The sequence below is a fragment of the Pleurotus ostreatus genome (assembly GCF_014466165.1).
Source record: "Pleurotus ostreatus strain PC9 chromosome Unknown scaffold_4, whole genome shotgun sequence".
Lineage (NCBI taxonomy): Eukaryota > Fungi > Basidiomycota > Agaricomycetes > Agaricales > Pleurotaceae > Pleurotus > Pleurotus ostreatus.
In genome coordinates this window covers 1,879,656-1,898,252 of record NW_023503159.1, presented here as the reverse complement: position 1 = coordinate 1,898,252, position 18,597 = coordinate 1,879,656, and the positions used below count along the sequence as shown (strand labels likewise).

The 18,597-nt window shown below is 50.0% G+C and overlaps 7 protein-coding genes across 7 annotated transcripts; 3 read left to right on the top strand and 4 right to left on the bottom strand.

Moving 5' to 3' along the window:
* Positions 1-183: 183 nt before the first annotated feature.
* On the top strand, positions 184-2,618 carry PC9H_006438 (uncharacterized protein; the record flags this gene model as incomplete). The annotated part of the gene is made up of 13 exons (XM_036775986.1): positions 184-494; positions 556-654; positions 725-828; positions 888-956; positions 1,006-1,063; positions 1,118-1,211; positions 1,259-1,334; positions 1,394-1,518; positions 1,570-1,632; positions 1,684-1,949; positions 2,011-2,316; positions 2,382-2,479; positions 2,536-2,618. 13 exons carry the CDS (start codon positions 184-186, stop codon positions 2,616-2,618), a joined length of 1,752 nt encoding a protein of 583 aa, XP_036632005.1.
* A 2,693-nt stretch (positions 2,619-5,311) lies between these two features.
* On the bottom strand, positions 5,312-6,243 carry PC9H_006437 (uncharacterized protein; the record flags this gene model as incomplete). The annotated part of the gene is made up of 5 exons (XM_036775985.1): positions 5,312-5,532; positions 5,584-5,670; positions 5,725-5,815; positions 5,875-6,027; positions 6,079-6,243. The coding sequence occupies 5 exons, from the start codon at positions 6,241-6,243 to the stop codon at positions 5,312-5,314; spliced, it is 717 nt and encodes a 238-aa protein (XP_036632004.1).
* Positions 6,244-6,400: 157 nt separating this feature from the next.
* On the top strand, positions 6,401-8,932 carry PC9H_006436 (uncharacterized protein; the record flags this gene model as incomplete). Its single annotated transcript, XM_036775984.1, has 6 exons — positions 6,401-6,695; positions 6,756-6,857; positions 6,917-7,857; positions 7,911-7,977; positions 8,025-8,193; positions 8,248-8,932. The coding sequence occupies 6 exons, from the start codon at positions 6,401-6,403 to the stop codon at positions 8,930-8,932; spliced, it is 2,259 nt and encodes a 752-aa protein (XP_036632003.1).
* Positions 8,933-9,526: 594 nt separating this feature from the next.
* PC9H_006435 (uncharacterized protein) lies at positions 9,527-11,714 on the bottom strand (the record flags this gene model as incomplete). Its single annotated transcript, XM_036775983.1, has 12 exons — positions 9,527-9,595; positions 9,649-10,215; positions 10,272-10,375; positions 10,479-10,545; positions 10,599-10,760; positions 10,811-10,875; positions 10,928-11,014; positions 11,065-11,081; positions 11,136-11,271; positions 11,356-11,435; positions 11,489-11,589; positions 11,661-11,714. The coding sequence occupies 12 exons, from the start codon at positions 11,712-11,714 to the stop codon at positions 9,527-9,529; spliced, it is 1,509 nt and encodes a 502-aa protein (XP_036632002.1).
* Positions 11,715-12,459: 745 nt separating this feature from the next.
* Positions 12,460-13,580, bottom strand: PC9H_006434 (uncharacterized protein; the record flags this gene model as incomplete). Its single annotated transcript, XM_036775982.1, has 5 exons — positions 12,460-12,737; positions 12,802-12,879; positions 12,931-13,027; positions 13,077-13,217; positions 13,269-13,580. The coding sequence occupies 5 exons, from the start codon at positions 13,578-13,580 to the stop codon at positions 12,460-12,462; spliced, it is 906 nt and encodes a 301-aa protein (XP_036632001.1).
* A 173-nt stretch (positions 13,581-13,753) lies between these two features.
* On the top strand, positions 13,754-17,191 carry PC9H_006433 (uncharacterized protein; the record flags this gene model as incomplete). The annotated part of the gene is made up of 5 exons (XM_036775981.1): positions 13,754-15,030; positions 15,082-15,134; positions 15,189-15,657; positions 15,709-16,938; positions 16,987-17,191. 5 exons carry the CDS (start codon positions 13,754-13,756, stop codon positions 17,189-17,191), a joined length of 3,234 nt encoding a protein of 1,077 aa, XP_036632000.1.
* Positions 17,192-17,428: 237 nt separating this feature from the next.
* PC9H_006432 (uncharacterized protein) lies at positions 17,429-18,409 on the bottom strand (the record flags this gene model as incomplete). Its single annotated transcript, XM_036775980.1, has 5 exons — positions 17,429-17,450; positions 17,509-17,568; positions 17,626-18,114; positions 18,166-18,183; positions 18,240-18,409. 5 exons carry the CDS (start codon positions 18,407-18,409, stop codon positions 17,429-17,431), a joined length of 759 nt encoding a protein of 252 aa, XP_036631999.1.
* Between the last annotated feature and the right edge of the window lie 188 nt (positions 18,410-18,597).

The following is an 18,597-nucleotide window of genomic DNA, read 5'->3' as shown; positions in this document are numbered from 1 at the left end:
AGCGTCGGAGTGTTGTTGAATTCTGGCCCATGTCGTACGATGTCGTTTCACATATACGTTGTACGGTCGATTCTTGGATTGGAAGTCTCATTGTTTAAACGTTTACTGCTTGCCTATTGTGGCAATGCTCCCAGTTACTAACTGTGCACACGGTTTCCCGGCCATTCTTCTCACCGTACCACCATGTCTGCCGAAAAGTTGATAAGCAAAGGAGGGGATTTGCCTGCTCCTCTGGTGGCTAGTCGGGCGAAGCCTTCCCGGCCTTGGCGTCGTCTATTGGTGTTCACAGTAGCTTGCGGTTACGCACTCTTATCCGCGACGCGCCGGGAGATCTTTCCATTGAAGCACTGCTGCGACGAAGACTTGTGTTTCCAAGCAAATGAACTCACTCCAGATAAGCATGGTGATCTATGGGCAGACATAGGATCCACCATTAGCACAGACGCATTCAAGACCAAGGCAATTGACTGGTTAGCAGGAGCTGTCCGCGTCCCGTGAGTAACTGCAGCAATATATTCTAGATATTCTGAACTAATCTACAGCAATGTTACGTAGTACGGAGTCGTACGATAAGATGGACCCCGTTGGCGTCGATCCACGCTGGGAGGCCTTTGCACCTTTCCACAGTTATCTACTTTCTGCTTTCCCTTTGGTGTGAGTTCATTGCAACATTACCAATATTACTCACGGAATGCGCTCTGAACTTACTACCCCCTTGGGTTAGTCACTCTACGCTTGCCCTGACGAAAGTCAATACATACGGATTGTGGTACGAATGGGTGGGTTCTGACGCGTCATTGAAACCGCTTTTACTTGCTGCGCATCAAGGTCGGTGACCAGCACTAGGGAGTAGCCGTGCGATGTTTGCTCATTTGAATACGTTCTAGATGTTGTCCCCGTGGATCCAACCACTGTCGATCAATGGGAGCATCCTCCATACTCTGGTTTTTTTGATGGTACAAACTTCGCTTTTGGAATAGCCACAATTGCTGATCATGCAAAAAGGTCAACGGGTTTGGGGCCGAGGCAGTAGCGACGATAAGAGTGGGCTGATCGGTATCTTGTCCGTTCTAATTCACTGTTCCCACATTTACGTTACTCACAATGAGCGCTGCAGGTCCACAATCGAAACCCTCCTTGCGAAGGGGTTCAAACCCACCCGTACGGTAGTGCTCGCATTTGGTTTTGATGAAGAGGCTAGCGGAGTTCACGTAGGTCAACTCCTCATTGACTAGTACTGCTTCTCATAATACCTTAGGGAGCCGGTCATCTTGGTAAAGCTCTCACTGAGCATTACGGTGAAGGCTCGATCGCAATGGTTGTAGATGAAGGAGGTGTGTACAAAAAGACTGAAAACGCCAGCTGCGTCGACCTTGACGCTTGATATGTGTAGCTGGCTTTATGGAGAACTTTGGCACCATTTTCGCCACACCCGGAATTGCCGAGAAAGGTTACTTGGATGTCAGAGTTGACGTGACCTCCGCGGGCGGTCATTCTTCGATTCCACCTAAACATACCGTGCGTATATTTTCCTTCCATCACGGGACTGTTTACTTACTCTTCCGTCAGAGCATTGGTATACTCGCTGCCTTACTGGTTGAATACGAATCGAATCCGTACGACGTCCACATCGTGAGTTATGGCTGAACCATCTCGAATGTTTGCCAACCACATGCTATTCAGGACCCGCATTCACCTATTTTCGGCACTCTCTCTTGCTATGCCGAGCACGCCAAGGAGCTTCCTTCCAACCTTCGTAAGGCAATCAAGCAAGCACCTCACTCCAAGAAGGCCATGCGTAGCCTGGAGAAAGTGATTTTAGCGGACAAGATCTATAGAAGCCTCATAGGCACCACTCAAGCTATCACTTTGACTCAAGGGGGTGTCAAGTCCAATGCCCTACCTGAGCAAGCTTGGGCGGTCGTGAACCATCGTATCGCAACAGAGAGGTGCGCATTGACTAGTTCTACCACCACCCTGGATTTAGCATTGAACCTTCACATGTCGCAGCTCGGTCGCGGCCACGATGAAGCATGACACGCAGTTGCTCAAATCTCTGTCAAAGAAATTCAATCTCACTTACACCAGCTTTGGGGCGAAATTGTCTGAAAAGGACTCACCATCTAGCGGGACGCTTACTCTCAGCGACGCATGGGGTACCGCGTTGGAACCAGCGCCCATAACTCCTACAGGGCGGGACGCAGCGCCGTATGCCCTTCTCTCTGGGACCATCAAGGCTACCTTCAACTCCCACCGATCTCTCCAGGGCGACAACATCGCCATGAGCCCAGGCATCATGTCCGGAAACACAGGCGAGTGATCATACGATAATAATCGCCGTCGGGCGCTGATACCTGCCTGTGTTGTTAATTAGATACGAGATATTATTGGAAGCTTTCTGACCACATATTCCGGTATAATCATCACAATCAAGGAAACAGCAGCAATGTGCTTGGCGGCGTGCACACTGTAAACGAATGTACGCTCCCTCATTGTGCAGCCTTGATTAACCCCCATTAACCATTGGTGCTATAGCTCTCGATGTGGATGCATTCCTGGAGATGATTAGGTTCTTCACCACATTGATCCTCAACGCGGACGAGAGTGTTACACTATAAATGTGAACCACAATATCAATGCTGCAATACAAAAACTCCCGAGATACTGAATTGCTTACTTCTTGCGACCTCCTTATATTATACGCTGGACGACTTGTCCTCAACGCCTGTAGATGCAGCGAAATTCGTAGGATTTCTTCTACCGATCCCCCGCGAGGGGCCCTGGTTCTTTTCGGGGGACCGCAATCATATACACTGGTCAACTAGAGGTAGCTCTTCTTTGTTAATGAAGGCCAGTCGTCGCCGTGTGATGTACCCCAACACCGGTAATCGTCGTTATTTCGCGATGCATGATTTGCGAGCCTATCCTCTGCAGATGTGCATTGGCCCTGAGCGCAACCTTGCTTGCCTATGGGAAGCGGAGAAATGGAGAAGAGACATGATGATAGTCAATTTATAGTTGCAGATTTTGCAACAACCCTTGGTTCTGGGATGGCAACGGAGCTAACTACTCCCCATGCAGACAGTAGGTTCGTTCGAGTCGGCGACTCGGAAAGAGTTTACCACTTAGATTGAGTCGAAAACTGTTGCCAGCTCTTGGTCCTCTTTCTTCCACGTAGATAGCTTTTATATGTTTTACTTAACTAGTTACGATTATTATTTATTATCTAGCTCCCTAGGAGGTCAACAATGTACCCCTTGCATCGAAAGAAAGTCTGAACCTTTCCCAGCCTTTCGCAAGCCCATACGCCAATTCAAACTATACAAAAAAGGAATTGTAAGTATATCACCGTTGATGTCGTCAAAAGGTACCTTGCCAGGAATGAGGTACCATATGCAACGCGACGGTTATGTCTAGCGCTCGCAGCATGCAAATACGTCTCACCGTTTGAAATCATGAAGTGGTTTGATTGTTTCGTGCGGCTAGCAATCTGAACACCACGCATCTGGCAAGTACATGATTGCGGAGAATGTGAACTTACGAAGGCAAGAGAGAGAGGATGCTACTCATGCAGCATGTAAGTAGTTGCAATGCAGGGAGTCCACCCCACTGACCTTGTAATTGCCAGCGTATAGCTGATCAACCGACTAATGATACTTTTTGTGCTATATAGGTATAGGTCAGCTGCCATCTATCATCTATATGCATGGGCATCCGTACCGAGAGAAATGTGTTTCGAGACCACTTTTGAGGTAATAAATCATGCTCAAAGTTATCAAGGCATCCGAGATCAAACTCGCGGAGAGTTGGGCATATCGGGGAACCTTGGTATGTACAGAGTCATTTAGAAATCGATATAAAGGAAGTCTGATCGCTATAACAGCTGTGCTGCCTTCCGTTCGGAAAGGGCCGCCAAATTCGCAGAGGCCCAGTCCTTGCCGGTGGCTTCAAAGATTCTACCCACAATTGAATCAGGTTGAGTAATGAGCTTTTTCACGGGCTAGCGGAACCTACAATCCTGCAGCAATTACTGCGAAGGGTTACTGTTGACAGTGGTACATGTATGACAGTTTATCACTTACCTAAAGCAGATCCTGTAGTGGAGGCCGTTTCAGGCTAGCACTGCAGTCATTCGATTCCGGGTGCACTACATACCTAATTCACACAATGTGGGAAATATCTGCAATCGGATCAGTGAGACTAACGATGGCTCCAGCCAACAACTTGTTGCGGTTGCTCACTGAATCTTCTATTCAGAGATATCAGCTATGATAGAAACCACCACTCACAGCGCCAGATCCTCATCACATAAGCGCTATACATATATGTAGTCAGTAGAACAGAGGTTTAGGGCCTTGAAGCTTCGCGATACCTTTTCACTATCTATTCAGGACAGAGATGCCTTATGATATGGCTATTATCAGGAACACATCAAGCATCGCTGGGAAACACGAACCCCGAGCAGCTCAACTATCTATGACCAGTTGAGCATTCAGACCTCGAAACACGATATTCAACGAGAAAGACATACCAGGAGCGTGCTATGGTTGCGAACGTCAAAGTGTTGTTAGCGCGAATTTCCATAAACCGGGGAAACACTGACATTTCCCGAATGTGGTCTTCGTGACAAGTAATTTCTCGATCCATGCAATACGTCGCTCAGAGTCATGAATGACATGTAGACTGTGTGGGATAGGAACGCAAAGCGGGCAGAATCCATGAAACTGTAGAGAAGGAAAGAGGTCGAGCAAAAGAACAACGGTACGAAAACTATCCACATTAAGATTGACACCTATGGTTGCACAAGCGTGAGTATCGATTGAACGCAGCCTTCAAATAATCTACCATGTATTTCAGGTATCGAGGGTCGCTACGATAGACCCTGAAATAGAAAACTGCTTGACAAATTGATACTGCGTATAATCTAGGAGCGAGGAGGTGAGTAGCAGAGAAGAACACGAGCGATCAGCACTGCCTACGGAGAAGATAGGACAAGGCCTAGCATAGACAAGCATAAGAGCAGGATTCTCTAAGTCCTGGGCAGCATGGCACTGACCGAGGAGATATGGAGCTAAGAGCTCTTGGAACGGTAACATTCGATTTGAAGAGACATTCACTAAGATTCGAGGTGACATTGTTGCGACGATGGGGAGAAAGGTGGCGTTTCATGTATTTCGTCCTAATAGATGTTTAGGAGCATTCTAGCATCTGTTCATCAAAGACAGCAACGAAACAGTCAAAAGATTCTATCACAGTTATTCGCGCCTACAACAGATATGATGATATGTTGATGCCATTGTTGCATTCCACCTCAGTTGAGCTCGTCAGACCTAGGCATAATTGGACGTGTATTCAATTTCCCATTTCTGATGTACGCTCTTTCCACTTTCTCGAACAGCGACGGGTGGAGGAACCCAGCTTCGTTTCCAGGAGTCAGGACAACCCCATTAGTGGATAAGAAGAATTTGATCCCAGAGGACAGTGCAAGGTGGAGATTGATATAGACGAGGATGTCGGAGCGGGGGCGTAAGCCTAGCAAGTCAGCTGAAGGATAAGAGAACCAACACGAATTAATCAATTTACCGCTGATCGCAGTGAATGGCTGTGAGTCAGGAAGATGACTCGCAAGATGTATATGGTTTCTACTCATGCGTGATAAGCCTTGTGCAGCTAAGGGAGTGTTAGTACATACGGTATGGTGAGAATACGGTGTAAACAACGTACCTATCGAGTCCCAAGCCTCGAAGGATGTGCCATGAACAGCCATTTCCACCTGATCGGCGGATGTTATGGGCTGAAGGTCCAGAGAATCGACCTTGATACGTACTCAATATTTATCGCTCGACGAGCTCGGCTAAAATAGCAACCGCCTACCGTGAATGAGTGGCCTTGGTTGGCGCGGATCCACCACGTCGCCGTTGCGTCCCCTTCCAACGTTTGCATCAACCTAAATCGGCCTTTCTTGTCCTTCTCTACAAGAGTCCGCAATTGATTGAAGTCTATTCTCCCCAGGCGAGGGTGTCTCAGCTTGCGAGTTTGAGTACGCAGGCCTTTCTGAATCAGTTTGTTTGAACACACCAGCTCCTCGACGCGTATAAACCCGTCCGGACGTATGTCTAGCCCCTCGTTTCTGGCGCTATGTCGCAGCAACCATGAAACAGTACGAGAGACTGACAGCGAACTATCGCGCTTACACGGTGTCCCATTCGCGACGGTGCTGAGGTATCTCCTGGATGGCAGCATCGGCTTGTAGAAGTCAGAGGCTGATCGCACGTGGCGTGCCGATCAGTATGTCACTGGGTACTCCTCCACGAGTGTGCGCACAACTGTTCCGCAATTCAGCTATTTTCACAGTAATGCTAGGCTGTACGAAACGCCTGTCATGAACAACAACATCAACATGAACCCGCCCACAGCCTGGAGATCTTTGGTAGCGGAATCGTCGCGCCGCAGCATATCATCTCTAAGGAATTTGAAGGTCGCTGCCAAACAGTCGCTCGAGCGGCTGGACAGCCCGGGCCCGGGCGCGAGAAGCATCCAGGATGGCCGGCAGAGCTGGAGAGATTGGGCAGGGGAGAAGATCAGGTCACGGCGGTTTCGAGGTAGTGAGAAGGAGGGCCCTGACGAACGAATCTCTCTGTTTCCAGGCTGGGCGGCGAAGCGGTATCGCGACATTGGGAACCAGAATTTGCCAGGTATGTCGCTTGTAACACACAGATAATTCTCCGCGCCTTACACTGACACTGAATCTACAGAAGCGTTTGAGGTCGATGTGTTCGTGTCGGGGTATGCTTCAAGCCACAAGTCGCCGGCGAACGCGAGTCGCTCTCAGCGCGCGTTCATGCGACTGGCGAAGAGTACGTGTTGGGCGGGACTGGTGGGTACAGCGCTGATGATTGACATATTCCGTGTCCAGGTTTCGCCGCCCTCCCAAAGCTTATGGCCGATGTAGCAGACCCTGAATCTGAGCCATCAACGCCTTTATCACGGTCGACGGAGGACTTGCTTGCAACTGTGAAACTACCGCCTAGACCTTCAGAAATAACGGAGGACTACGAGGTCCAATTGCTAGAGCAGACCCTTAAACGCGCCAAGCACGAGGAGTCCACCGACAGCCTCCCCTCGCCTGGGGACCGCTTGCCTTTCACAGCCAATCCCGCACTACTTCTGAATCCCGCGTCAATACCTTTGGCGGTCGCTGCTGACCTTCGCAAGCTCCATGAGAACCTCGAATCGAGGTTGCGCCCTTTCTGGTCGTCCGTATTATCGGTTCGAACTGTCCGTGTTAGTATATTTGCGGTTTCACAGCAAAGAAACCAGGAGGACTATGGCGGTAATATTGCGCTGGCTTCGAAGGAGTTTGTCACCACTACAGACGGCAGCTTCCAGGGTCATCTCTCTCTACGCTGGGAAGACCTATGCCAACATCCAACCGGCCTCCAAATCGCGTTTGGAGACGTTATTGCTGAGCACGACCTCCTTGTCCGAGCTGAACTTCTTCCTCCCCCTCCGTCCTCTCGCACGCCCTCGCCTTCCCCCTCATCTGACGATTCATCGCCAACGGAACGAAACAGGCCGCCCTATCCCGTCTACAAACCTCATGTAATGAAGCTCCCCGAACCCCCCATTGAAGATCAGGAGCCAACAGCAGTGTCAACCTTGCACGTACCGATAACACATTCACCAATTCGTGTCATCTCTGATATCGACGATACGGTCAAGCGGTCAAACATCGTTGACGGGGCGCGGGCCGTATTCCACAATGTCTTCGTCAAGGAGCTCGACGATATAGTGATACCTGGCATGGGAGAATGGTACACTAGCATGTGGAGTAAAGGCGTTCGATTCCACTATGTCGTGCGTAGATGCTTTATGACTCATAGTCCCTTTCGATTGACCTCGTCTCATAGTCGAATGGGCCATTCGAGCTCCTCCCCGTTGTCAGCGACTTCTTGCAAGTATCTCAGTTACCTCCAGGTATGCATTTTATCTTATGGTTGTGCTTTCATAACAGTTTGAACCAGGCTCGATCAAACTAAAGTCATATGCTGGTCGATCGTTGTTTAATGGTCTTCTGTCGGCACCTGCAGCTCGCAAACGTGCAGGGATCCAAGACATTCTTGAGGCATTCCCTACATCCCGGTTCATCCTAATAGGTGATTCAGGGGAACAAGATCTCGAGCTTTACGCTGAGTATGCACCGATAAAACGAAGTCTAGTCCAATGCTGATGCAGATGCTCCCACAGGTTTGCTAAGGAGCGTCCGGAACAAGTTCTCGGGGTATTCATTCGTTACGCTGAAGAGACGGCCGAGATGATCCAAGATCCTACGGGTTGGCAGACAATTGGGGCTTCATCTATACCTGCCTTCAACTGGGCGAAGGCAACACCGTCTGGGCCGACTGTTTCCGACAACCCCCCAGCAACGCCTACTATGGAGCCTCGCACACCACGCCGCAACACACCGGATGCTACCGTCACCGAGACACCCAAGCCGAAGCAATTATCTTTATCCATCCCCGCCCCCTACACCGCGCCCCCTGTTGGGAAGTCAGCCTCGGCGAGAACTGATAGGCACGGCCCCATCACATCCTCTCCCCTCACCTCTGAACCCGAGCGATACCTGTCTCCGAGCGCACATAGTGCCACAACGCCAACCAGCGCCAAGTTGTCTGATGCTTGGAAGAGCAAGACACGCGGATCGACCGGGTCCAGTGTGTCTGTGCGCCCGGCGTCAATCTCATCATCGACTTCGCCATCCGTCAGCTCAGCGTATTTACGGATGAGCGAGCCAGAGAAAAAGAAGTTTGATTTGCAGGCGAGGGTGTATAGGGCTCGCACGCAGATGCCGGGACATATCCCTTTGAGGGTGTTCAGATCGCCAGAGGAGTGCGTGGAGGCCGAGTTTATATTAAGCCGAGAGGGTTTGTAATTTTAGATGTGCTGGCCACGGTGCAATGTATAGTTTGATTGACTCGCAATTGTCTTGCTTATAACAACTGCTAGCTGTCTGTATGACTTAGATATATGATTGAGTATACAGTATCAGTGGTAAATAATACATCTTTCATCACGTCAACAACGAATTCCAACCCAATTGACAATTTAGCCGTGAAAGATACGTAGAATATGAATTTAGGAACCTCACAGCAAAGGTACTAAACGAACGGGTATACGTATATGGAGGATGATGTACAACAGAGTTCAAAGCAAGATAGATATCTGAACAGAACTATTGATGAAGTAGGATAGATGCGCATAAATGTAAGATGAGAAGTGAGCTGTGGCGTACATATACATCAGATGCAAGGTAGATCAAATGCAAACGAAATGGAAGCGAATAGATCATGTCATAAATAGCAAACCACCACATGGCGAGCACATGAAGATGGCCCTGCGTTTTGATGGCCAAGCCATGGCAAGGACTTCCGATGAGACCACAGAGGACGAATGGCGCGCCGCCTGAGGTCCATTGGGGTGACCCGGTGACCAATGCTTGGCTGATAATAGGAGAGCATCCGTGAATTCACACTGCTCTTGGGATACCGTCATCCGTGTCATCAAGAAGGTCAATAGGCGATGTGAAGTTGACAACCTAGTCAAAGGAAATATCAGTGACCGCTCGCAGCTTCGAAAACAGCGAGTTACATATGGGTGTAGGTGTGACTGTGGTTGCTGCTGTGGACTCCGCCGTGAGGCTAGCACGGGAAGTGTCAATCCTTGGGTTTCGCGTATCGACGGCCGAACATGTCTGTGATGGAAAGCACTGGGTTGCTTGGGGGGATCCACATCGGTACTCCGCCCAGGATCCTGTCGTTCCCACATTGTGTCGTCTGACGGTGCGTGAGATACAGGGCTCGTGACAACTGGGGTGAGGCGTCCCGACATGGCAACACTGTCTTCATCAGACTCATACCCTGGCGCCTCCTCTTCATCATCAGCTTCGGCTGATAATGATGGCTGGTGGCTAAGCATTTGACGGGGAGGCCGGTGAGCTGGGTCGCGGAACGCCGCCAATTGTATCCCGCTTTGCTGGCTGGGCGCACGCTCTGAGGTCTGATACAACGAAGGTGATTTGGGAGGAGATGCTTGGCGCTGCGCATAATAGTCGGGGAGTGGTGAGGTGGGTACGACCGTGGGAGCCTTCCCCGAGTTTGGGGAGGCGTCTCTTGCTTTGTATCCTTCCTCTTGCGTAATGGAGCGAGGAAAAAATATCTATGATGAGAACGGAATTGATATAGATGTGAGAGAGATGCAGTGGAAGAGCTAACCATCAGGGTTATTCCCGAGGAGACAAAGCAGCCTATGCCTCCTGTCATCAACAGAAAATCTGCGCAACGATCAACCGATTTGACAATGTTGTCAGCAGCGGATCCTTACCTGACCAAAACCTACAGTTGGGTGCCAGTGTTTAATCCTCAGTTCCGGGTAGCGACTGGATATCACTTACGGATCGTAATTGATGGGATGCGTGACACGTATGCCATCCGCAGCGAGAACAAGAAGCGGGATTGTGAAGATGAAACGGAAGGCAACGCGTACCAGCTGCTTATAGTATCAACCACCCGCTGTAAATTTCAGACGGTGAAATCACTCACGTTGAGTTGGTAAAAGGTTACCAGGCGGATTACCACGTCAGGGAGAGCACCTTCGTCCTTGACGTATCTAATGAACCTGGGAAACCGAAACAAAACATAAAGGAAGCAAAGGGTAGTGAATGTTGAGGCCGAGGATCCCATAAGAAATATCCACGCTTGACACTTCAAGGAACGCGGTTAGATTGCAATCAAGGACGATGACAGCGCCTCACCGTGTCCAGGTTTTGTCTGGTCAATAGGGTGGTCAAGGGCATGCCCAATAAAGCTATCATACTCCCTACACGAGCCCTGAGAACGAGCCAGGCTTTCATAGAAAGTTGAGCGCGCACCGATATACCACACCCTAAATTCACAGCTGTGAAACCATTCCCGTTGCTTTGGCCCCTGGTGCAGTAAGAATAACCAGAATGTCAATTCTGTGAAGATGATAATCAGGAAGAATTTCCAATCCTAGGCGCGGTCCTACCTTCTAGGTGGGTCACACTGATGAAGGAAAATTATTTCGGAGAAACGATGCAGGGAGTGATTGTAACGCACATCTCGAGAGACCAGGCAACGCTGAGTACGAAGTACAACGGTAGAAGCCAACGGCGGTTGGCGTCCGACCAGAATTCGATGGGCGTGGAGATTACTGTCGGAATCGATGTTAAAGTGGGACGAGAGAGGGTAGATGCTTGGCGTACTTTCGTGTCCGCCGACGAACATGTAACCTACGTCCGTGAGGTCCCGCTCCTATATGTGTCGGGCACAGAAACACACATACCTTCCTTGAACTTTATTGTAGCCATCGTGACACCAAAAACGACGAGCAATGGCAGCGTCGCGAGGTACGAGTATCTTGAGCTGGCATTGGCGTCAATATTCCAAGAATATAGCCATTCAGCGCGTACGTCATGACCCTTTTGAAAGCTCCTGGCTGGCGGCCAGCGTGCCACTTGAGGCATTTAAATTTGTCGTAAAGCCATAGATGAATTGAGAAGAAAACGAGAAACTAGTAGGATCGCAGGGTGAGTCTCGATGTGTTGAAGTGGGTCGCCTGCGGCGTAGTGCAGTGTCACGTACGATGCAGGAGAGGATTGCCCATAGTAGGTAGGCTGAAGGCGAGCCAGTGGACATCAAGAACTACGCCAGAGTGGACGAGCGTCGAGGAGAATGGGGACAAGTGCAGGGATCGTCGTGAAAGTGCAGAACGAAGAAGCTCAAGTGATGATGGTCCTTTTGGTAGCCGCGGAGTTTGCCGAGTGATGCAGGGCTACAGCCTTCCCCACAAAACGTGGTCTGGTCCAGATCAAGATCCAACTCGGTTGCCTGGGCGCTAACGTTCACAATAGCATGCGAGATTGTGTTTTGACGTTGAATAGTCGATACTCAAATCTATCTACCTGGGGATTCAGAAGCCTTTCTTGTATGCACAGTATGTTTGGGTCCCATAGCGAAGACAACAATTTCAAATCTGGCTCAGCACCGATGTGTTACAATCACCTCTAGTATCCAATTTGCCTGATTGAATGCCTTGACGATCAAAAGAAATTAGTGGCGTAGCCACACCTTGTTCGGCCGGCTACCATAATTCACTAGCATGGGCACACGAATTGACTGAATCAGGTCAATACGACGGAGGGACAGGACTGCCAAGATATCCGCGCTCTTGGAAGAGCAACTTATAACCGCTCGGACGGTTGATAATTAACATAACGAGCGTGATTGGGAATTCTAATAATATGTAAGGAGCTGTATAGATTTGTATGAGATTGTCGAGAATTCGAGTAGTATTGGACAACTGGCTTGTTAGTAGTTGATATTGGGTATTGGCGGTGCGCATTAACTTCTCCCGGTCAGCAGATCTAAGTGCAGAGGAGAATCAGTTGATTATACAAGCGGTGGACCCAACAATAGCGACGGTCGTAGGTAACCCAACTGTTATGCTGTTTCCCTTACCTTCAGCGGAAGACCCTTCCCAACCAGGCAACGGTTCCCGTTTACCATTCGTCACCCGTTTGAAATACTTTGGATCCAGGAACCCTCGCTCGTCTCCTTCGGTGAGAACGACGCCATTCGCTGAGAGGAAGAATTTGATTCCATCGCCGAGCGCTTTCTCGACGTCGATGAGGATCAATATTTCTGAAGACTTTCGCATTCCTTGTGTCGCATAAGTAGTGAATTTTTGCTATACAGTGTTGCGTTAACTGGAATGATGGCTTACCACTGACAACGCCTTCGTCAACGAGGCCCTGCGCAAGATGTATATGGTTGCGCTTCATCTTTGATAGGCCTTCTTCGGCTACGTCGATGTCAGATCACCAGCATCGCGAATACATTTCAAGGGGGTTACCAATTTGCTTCCATGCTCGGAGACTCGTTCCATGCACGGCTATCCTAGTAGGGATATCGCTGATCGCTAGAATAGGCTGCAGATCAAGCTTCACTTCCTGATGCGAAGTAAGCAGTGGATCAGAAGCTTCAACGAATCGGCCCAACTTTCATGGAATGTCCCTGATTGGCTCGAATCCACCAAACTTTGTCATCATCAGACATTAGATGGTACCTGCTCTTCGCATCCTTTTCTACAAGGTCCTTTAACGCTTCCAGTGTCAACTCTTTCAGCCGCGAGTTGGCTAGCTATCAGACACCCTCAGCCATCAGATACCTTTGATTTCTGGCCGTACACACCAGATCCGTAACCTTCACATACCCGTCTGGTCTCATAGAGAGCCCCTCGCTTACTGCACCGTGCCTAAGCAGCCATGATACAGTCTTAGACAAACGCACTTGCGGCGAGTCTCTGGGAAATCCCCTCTGCTTCGTTGATTGTTGTTGCGGTCGTTTCTGATTTGAGCCTTTTGCATCTTGTGAACCTTTGGCTGGTTTCGACTTTGATTTCTTGTCGGATTGCTGATGGTCCTGCTTTGATTTCTCCTCCTTCACATTCCAGTCAGTAGTCTGGTCGACTAATTCTGAAGCAGTGGTTTGCTCGGTGTCCATGGTGGTAATGACGACACCGTTGGCTTCGGTCACTCGAAGTCACAGAGTCACAAGCGAAGTGACGATACGATCACGTGTATGTGACAACCGTGCCATAACGTGACACCGACCTCAGTGTCGGTTCTGAAACCCAAACGTCGGTGACCGATTTCAGTTTTAGCTCGGCGCCGGCGATGGAGGACATCTACAATAGGGAGCAGAATCTCTATCATGATCCAGACCTCCGACTCCCCCTCCGGCCTGAACCCTTGCAACGCGGCAAGCAGTTTGAATCGTTCGGCAGCACGTTTGGCCACAAGAAGGTAGATCTCGGTCGGTCGAGCCAAGGTTCACGGCAAACAGAAACGCGGAGGGACAAGAGCGGTGTGGCTAGTAGCAGTCGCGTTGGATTGTCGAGGACTTCGTCGTCAAGGAGCGCCGTCTCGCTAGTGTGTCAGGACTCTGAACTCGATGATAGCGACGATGAGCTAGATTGTCTCTCGAAGCGGAGCTCGTCTCCTGTTGCGCCCAGTCCTCCAGAGCAGTCGGCATACCTAAAGAAGATTGAGAAGACTTCCAACGGTCTGAAGGGCTTGAAATTTAAGAAGATGTCGAAATCGGGGTCCGGGTCGGCGGGGCCCACACTATCGAATAGTCAACCGACAAGCAGCGCTAATAGCACGCTCAATACGCACAAAGAGAATGTATCTGCACCCGAACCGCCACCGAGACCCGCTCTTCCTCGAATGAAAGTGACCGACTCGGAGGTCGGTCGCACCGAGAGGGGCCCACGCCGCAAAGCACCGCCTACATCTCAGCCTCTGAAGGCCAAAGAACCGAATTTCAAGAACGTTGGCGAACCGAAACCCATTCGCAAGGCGCGCGATACAACTCCCGTCGATGATCCCCCTAAGAGGCCACGGCCCCGTCGACTGCAAAAGTCGACTGCGAAACCCACAGAGCCCGAACGAACCCCTTCGCCAGCTCTTCCACAACGGTCTTCCTCTCCCAGTAGACTCGGCCGCAAACCGTCAAAATTCCCCATGGATGACTTGACTCCCCTTGCCGAAGAGAAGAAAAGTCAACTCCTGGCTAGAAAACCATCTTCATTTCCCCTCATGTCCCCGCTGTCTAATAGTCGCTCGATGTCAAAATCCATGGCATCTATCCCCCCGGCGTCCTCTCCCCCGTCTGAAGTCGAAGTCTCAGATGGTGACGTCACTAAAGGTTCGAAGAGAGGCAAGGCCAAGAAACAAGTCGTGGACTCCCGCGGCACTCGTAAAATACTAGTAACCGACGAGGAAGGTAATTCGGACGAGGGAGAAGAAACCAAACTTCAGCCGTTCCCTATGAGCCCTCAAGATATGGAAAGTATCAACCGATTCCCGTCACCAGGCCCCTCTAATCTTGGGAAACGCGTATCCCCCGGAAATCTTACTGCGGGGAAGAGCAAGAAGAGACGCGGCTTGTCGTTCGTCTTCGTCATCTTTTATTAGAATGCTCTCACTAATGTTTCATCCAGCCCGGAGATATCTTTCCCGAGCTTCACTCAGCGCGACGCCGAGATGGATCACTGTACGTCCTCGCCGCTTACATAGACACTTGGCTCATCATGACTATTCCTATCAGTATTTCCATCGAATCATGCTGATCCTAAAACACTATGTCCATATTGCGATATGCCACTTCCATCCTCTCCCACTCCTCTCTTGCAGTACCTACTCTCCCCTGACTATACGCCTCTATACTCTAAGTCGGATCCCGATCCGCGGCCGGGAAACCGACTCGGCCGTACGGCACCTTTGAGTGCATTTATCTCGGTGTGTCAACGGCATCGTTTCGAGAGCGAGATGCTCCCCGAAGCGGAACGCAAGCGCTGGCCAAAGGAAATTGACTGGCAGGCATTGGCTGCAAGGGTGACGAGTATGAAGCACATCGTCCAGGAATTAATCCTGGACACCGCCGGGGAGGCCGACGGTCCAAGGGAACGCTGCGTTTTCTGGGCAGAAGTAGTTAAGGAGTACAGGGAGAAGGGATCGCGGGCGGTAACAGGTGTTAGAGGTCAGTTCGAAAACTTCGAGAAAACTCAACCTGGATAGTGAGTGAATTCCCCGGTGTACTCCTTGTCAGAGGCTTAACTTTCCCAAAGCTACGGCGAACAGGGATCCAACATTATTCATCAGTCCTTGTACAGCCTTTTCCCTCCGTCGTCAATTGACCCATCCTCTGTCGCTCCCCTTTCGCCGAATGAGTTTATCTCACGCGTGCTCGTCCCCGAAGTCGCCATTGCCCTGATCATGGAGGACCGACGGTCTAAGGGAGACAAAGGCAGGGCCGAAGCAGTGAAGATACTCAGAGATAGTGCGGCTTACGGGGTGGCCATGTTCCCCGAGGACGGGGGAGACTGGGCACAGGCCGAAAAGTCCAGGCAATCAGGCAAGGGCAAGGGCAAGGCTACCCGCAAGAAGCCTAACCCTGATCATGTCAACGACTTTGAAATCGGTGTTGCTGATAAGATAGTCATGGAAAGGGCACGCAAGCGCCGAATGGAGGTTGAAGAAGAGATGAAGATGGAGGATGACCTACTTCGTCAACAACGAGAGGAGGCGGAGGCAAGGACTGACGACGAGAGGTTGGGTGAAGGAGAAGACAACGTGGCGGCAAAGAAACCTACCGATAATAATCTTGAGGAAGTTATTATTGTCCAAGACGAGCCCATGGAAGATGTCGTACGCCCCAAGCAGCGACCCAGGCCTGTTCCGCTCGGGCGTAAACCTAGCCAGCAAAGTTCATCGTCTTCTTTGAACCGTCACGGCGAGGACACAGACACGAGTGAAACGCTCAGTGCGTCGGAAAGCACGTCGGCTCGACCGAAGACTGCTCGACGCAAGAAACCTCGAACGCCTGCCACGAGGTCTCCTATAATCAGCAACTTCGAAACGGTGAACAACAATGGGCAGTGCTCGATGGACTGGGCCCTCCCTGAGGACGACAGATTCTCAAACATGGATCCAGATACAATGGACTTGTGCTCTGACTCTAGTGAGAAGGCCGGTAGCATCCGTAGCAAGAGAGGATCTCGGGTATCAAAGTCCAGAAGTGTTACACCCAGCGAATTTGGCGTCAGTCACTCCCGTACTTCGAGATCTAGGTCAAGAATAATTAAAGAGAAGGAGCGGGAGGATGATGCAGGCGACGTGTCCATTCTGGATATATCAACACCCAGAGCGCTTACATCCAAGACAAATTGGTGGCAAGATGACAACGGCGACACCCCGCGTCCACGCAAAATAACTTCAACGATTTCATCCACCTCTTTAGCTTCAAGTTCAAACTCGGTTTGGGACAGATTAAATCAACGAAACCTGGAGGTTGGAGAGTGGGTCTCAGGTTGTTGAACGCTGGCGTTCTTCTGATATATTCACAGCCTTCTCAAATCTCCAGCTTCTTCAGCCAAAACGGATGGTCCTTGGGCAAAAAGCTTGACTGTCGATATTTCAGATGACGACTGTGCATCATCTTCAACCTCAGTAGGACGCCAATATAGAGAGCGACCTGCTCCATCACGGCGGGAAAAGAAGGCAGGCCCTCATTCATGGCTTTTGAGCGATGGGTCGCAGGAATGCGTTTAGTTCTGTACGCACAGCTCGCCAAAATACTGACAGAAGCACTACTTACCTGTAAATAATAGACACCCGCTATTTGATACATAATCGCTACTTGTATTTACTTCTATCATTTAGGATACCTTCGTGCATAATTCATTCTATACGCTCATGTAAGTTTGTTTCAGGCCAAGTCAAGTATCGCCATTGAAATCTACTACATGATAGAAATGAATGACTGTGTACTAGCTCACACCGCATAATTCAATCGAGCTCCTCAAGGTTGCTAAAGGAAACGGCAAGTTATTAACACAGGATCAATTGCTAAGATGATATGGACTTACAGGTATTCACGGGCGTAGAGGTCCTCCGAGTCGTCGTACGCCCGCTGCATGATGGAAAGGCTGAGAATATGGTCAGCTTGATCTTAATTGAACAATGAGTGTCATTTGTACACTCACAGAGATTCGTAGTCAAGGTCGCGATCCTCCAGGTCATCAAGGTCTCGCTTCTGGCCCGCCTTCTTCTTCCTCTCCTCCTCCTCCTTTTTCTTCTTCTCTTCTTCTTCTTTCTTCTTCTTGTCGTCCTCTTCCTTCTTCTTCTTGGCCTCCTCTTCCTTCTTCTTCTTGGCCTCCTCTTCCTTCTTCTTCTTGGCTTCCTCGTCCTTCTTCTTCTTCTCCGCCTCTTTCTTCTTCCTCTCCTCGTCGGCCTTCTTCTTCTTGTCGGCCTTGAGCTTCTTCACGATAGGCCTGTACTTATTCAGGGCGGCCATGGTCTTGTCAGTGACCTCCTTGTATTGTTTCATACATTCGTCCTTGTCCTTGTTCTCCAATTTACCGCAGGTCTTCTTGAGGACGGCGAGTCTTGATTTACGGGCCTTCCGCCCTTTCCTAGATTTGAAGAACGGCTTGCGGTGATCCTTGTGCTCTTCTTTCTTGTCTCGAGCATAGCTAACAATGACGTCAGTAAGTTGTTGATGTAAATGAGCAAATGCGTCTCACAGATCGCCCTCGAAGTCCCTATGGAGAAGTTGGATCAGATCAATTGGCTTTCAGTCACGCTGGTAGATACTTACATTGGTTCCCGAGCCTCGAATTGGTAGTATGAAGACAAATCGCGAGCCATATGTCCGGAGTAGTCACCGAGATCCCGAGCTTCGGCATCATGGTATTCGTAGGCAGCCGCTGGTGCGACTGCGAAGAGAATAGCGGTGGCAGCGAGCGCGATGGAGTATGATTTGACCATATTGAAAGAAGATGAAGGGGTTTAGAGGGGTCGAAGAGTTAGATAGGTTTGAAGAGTGAAGGATGTGAGACGTAGAGATCCTAAGGTAACCGGCACCTAGGAGAGTCGATTGAATGGGTGAGACCAGCTGAAGAATCCATACGGGATTTGCGTTCCTTATATACGGTTTGAAGCGCTATAGCAACGCA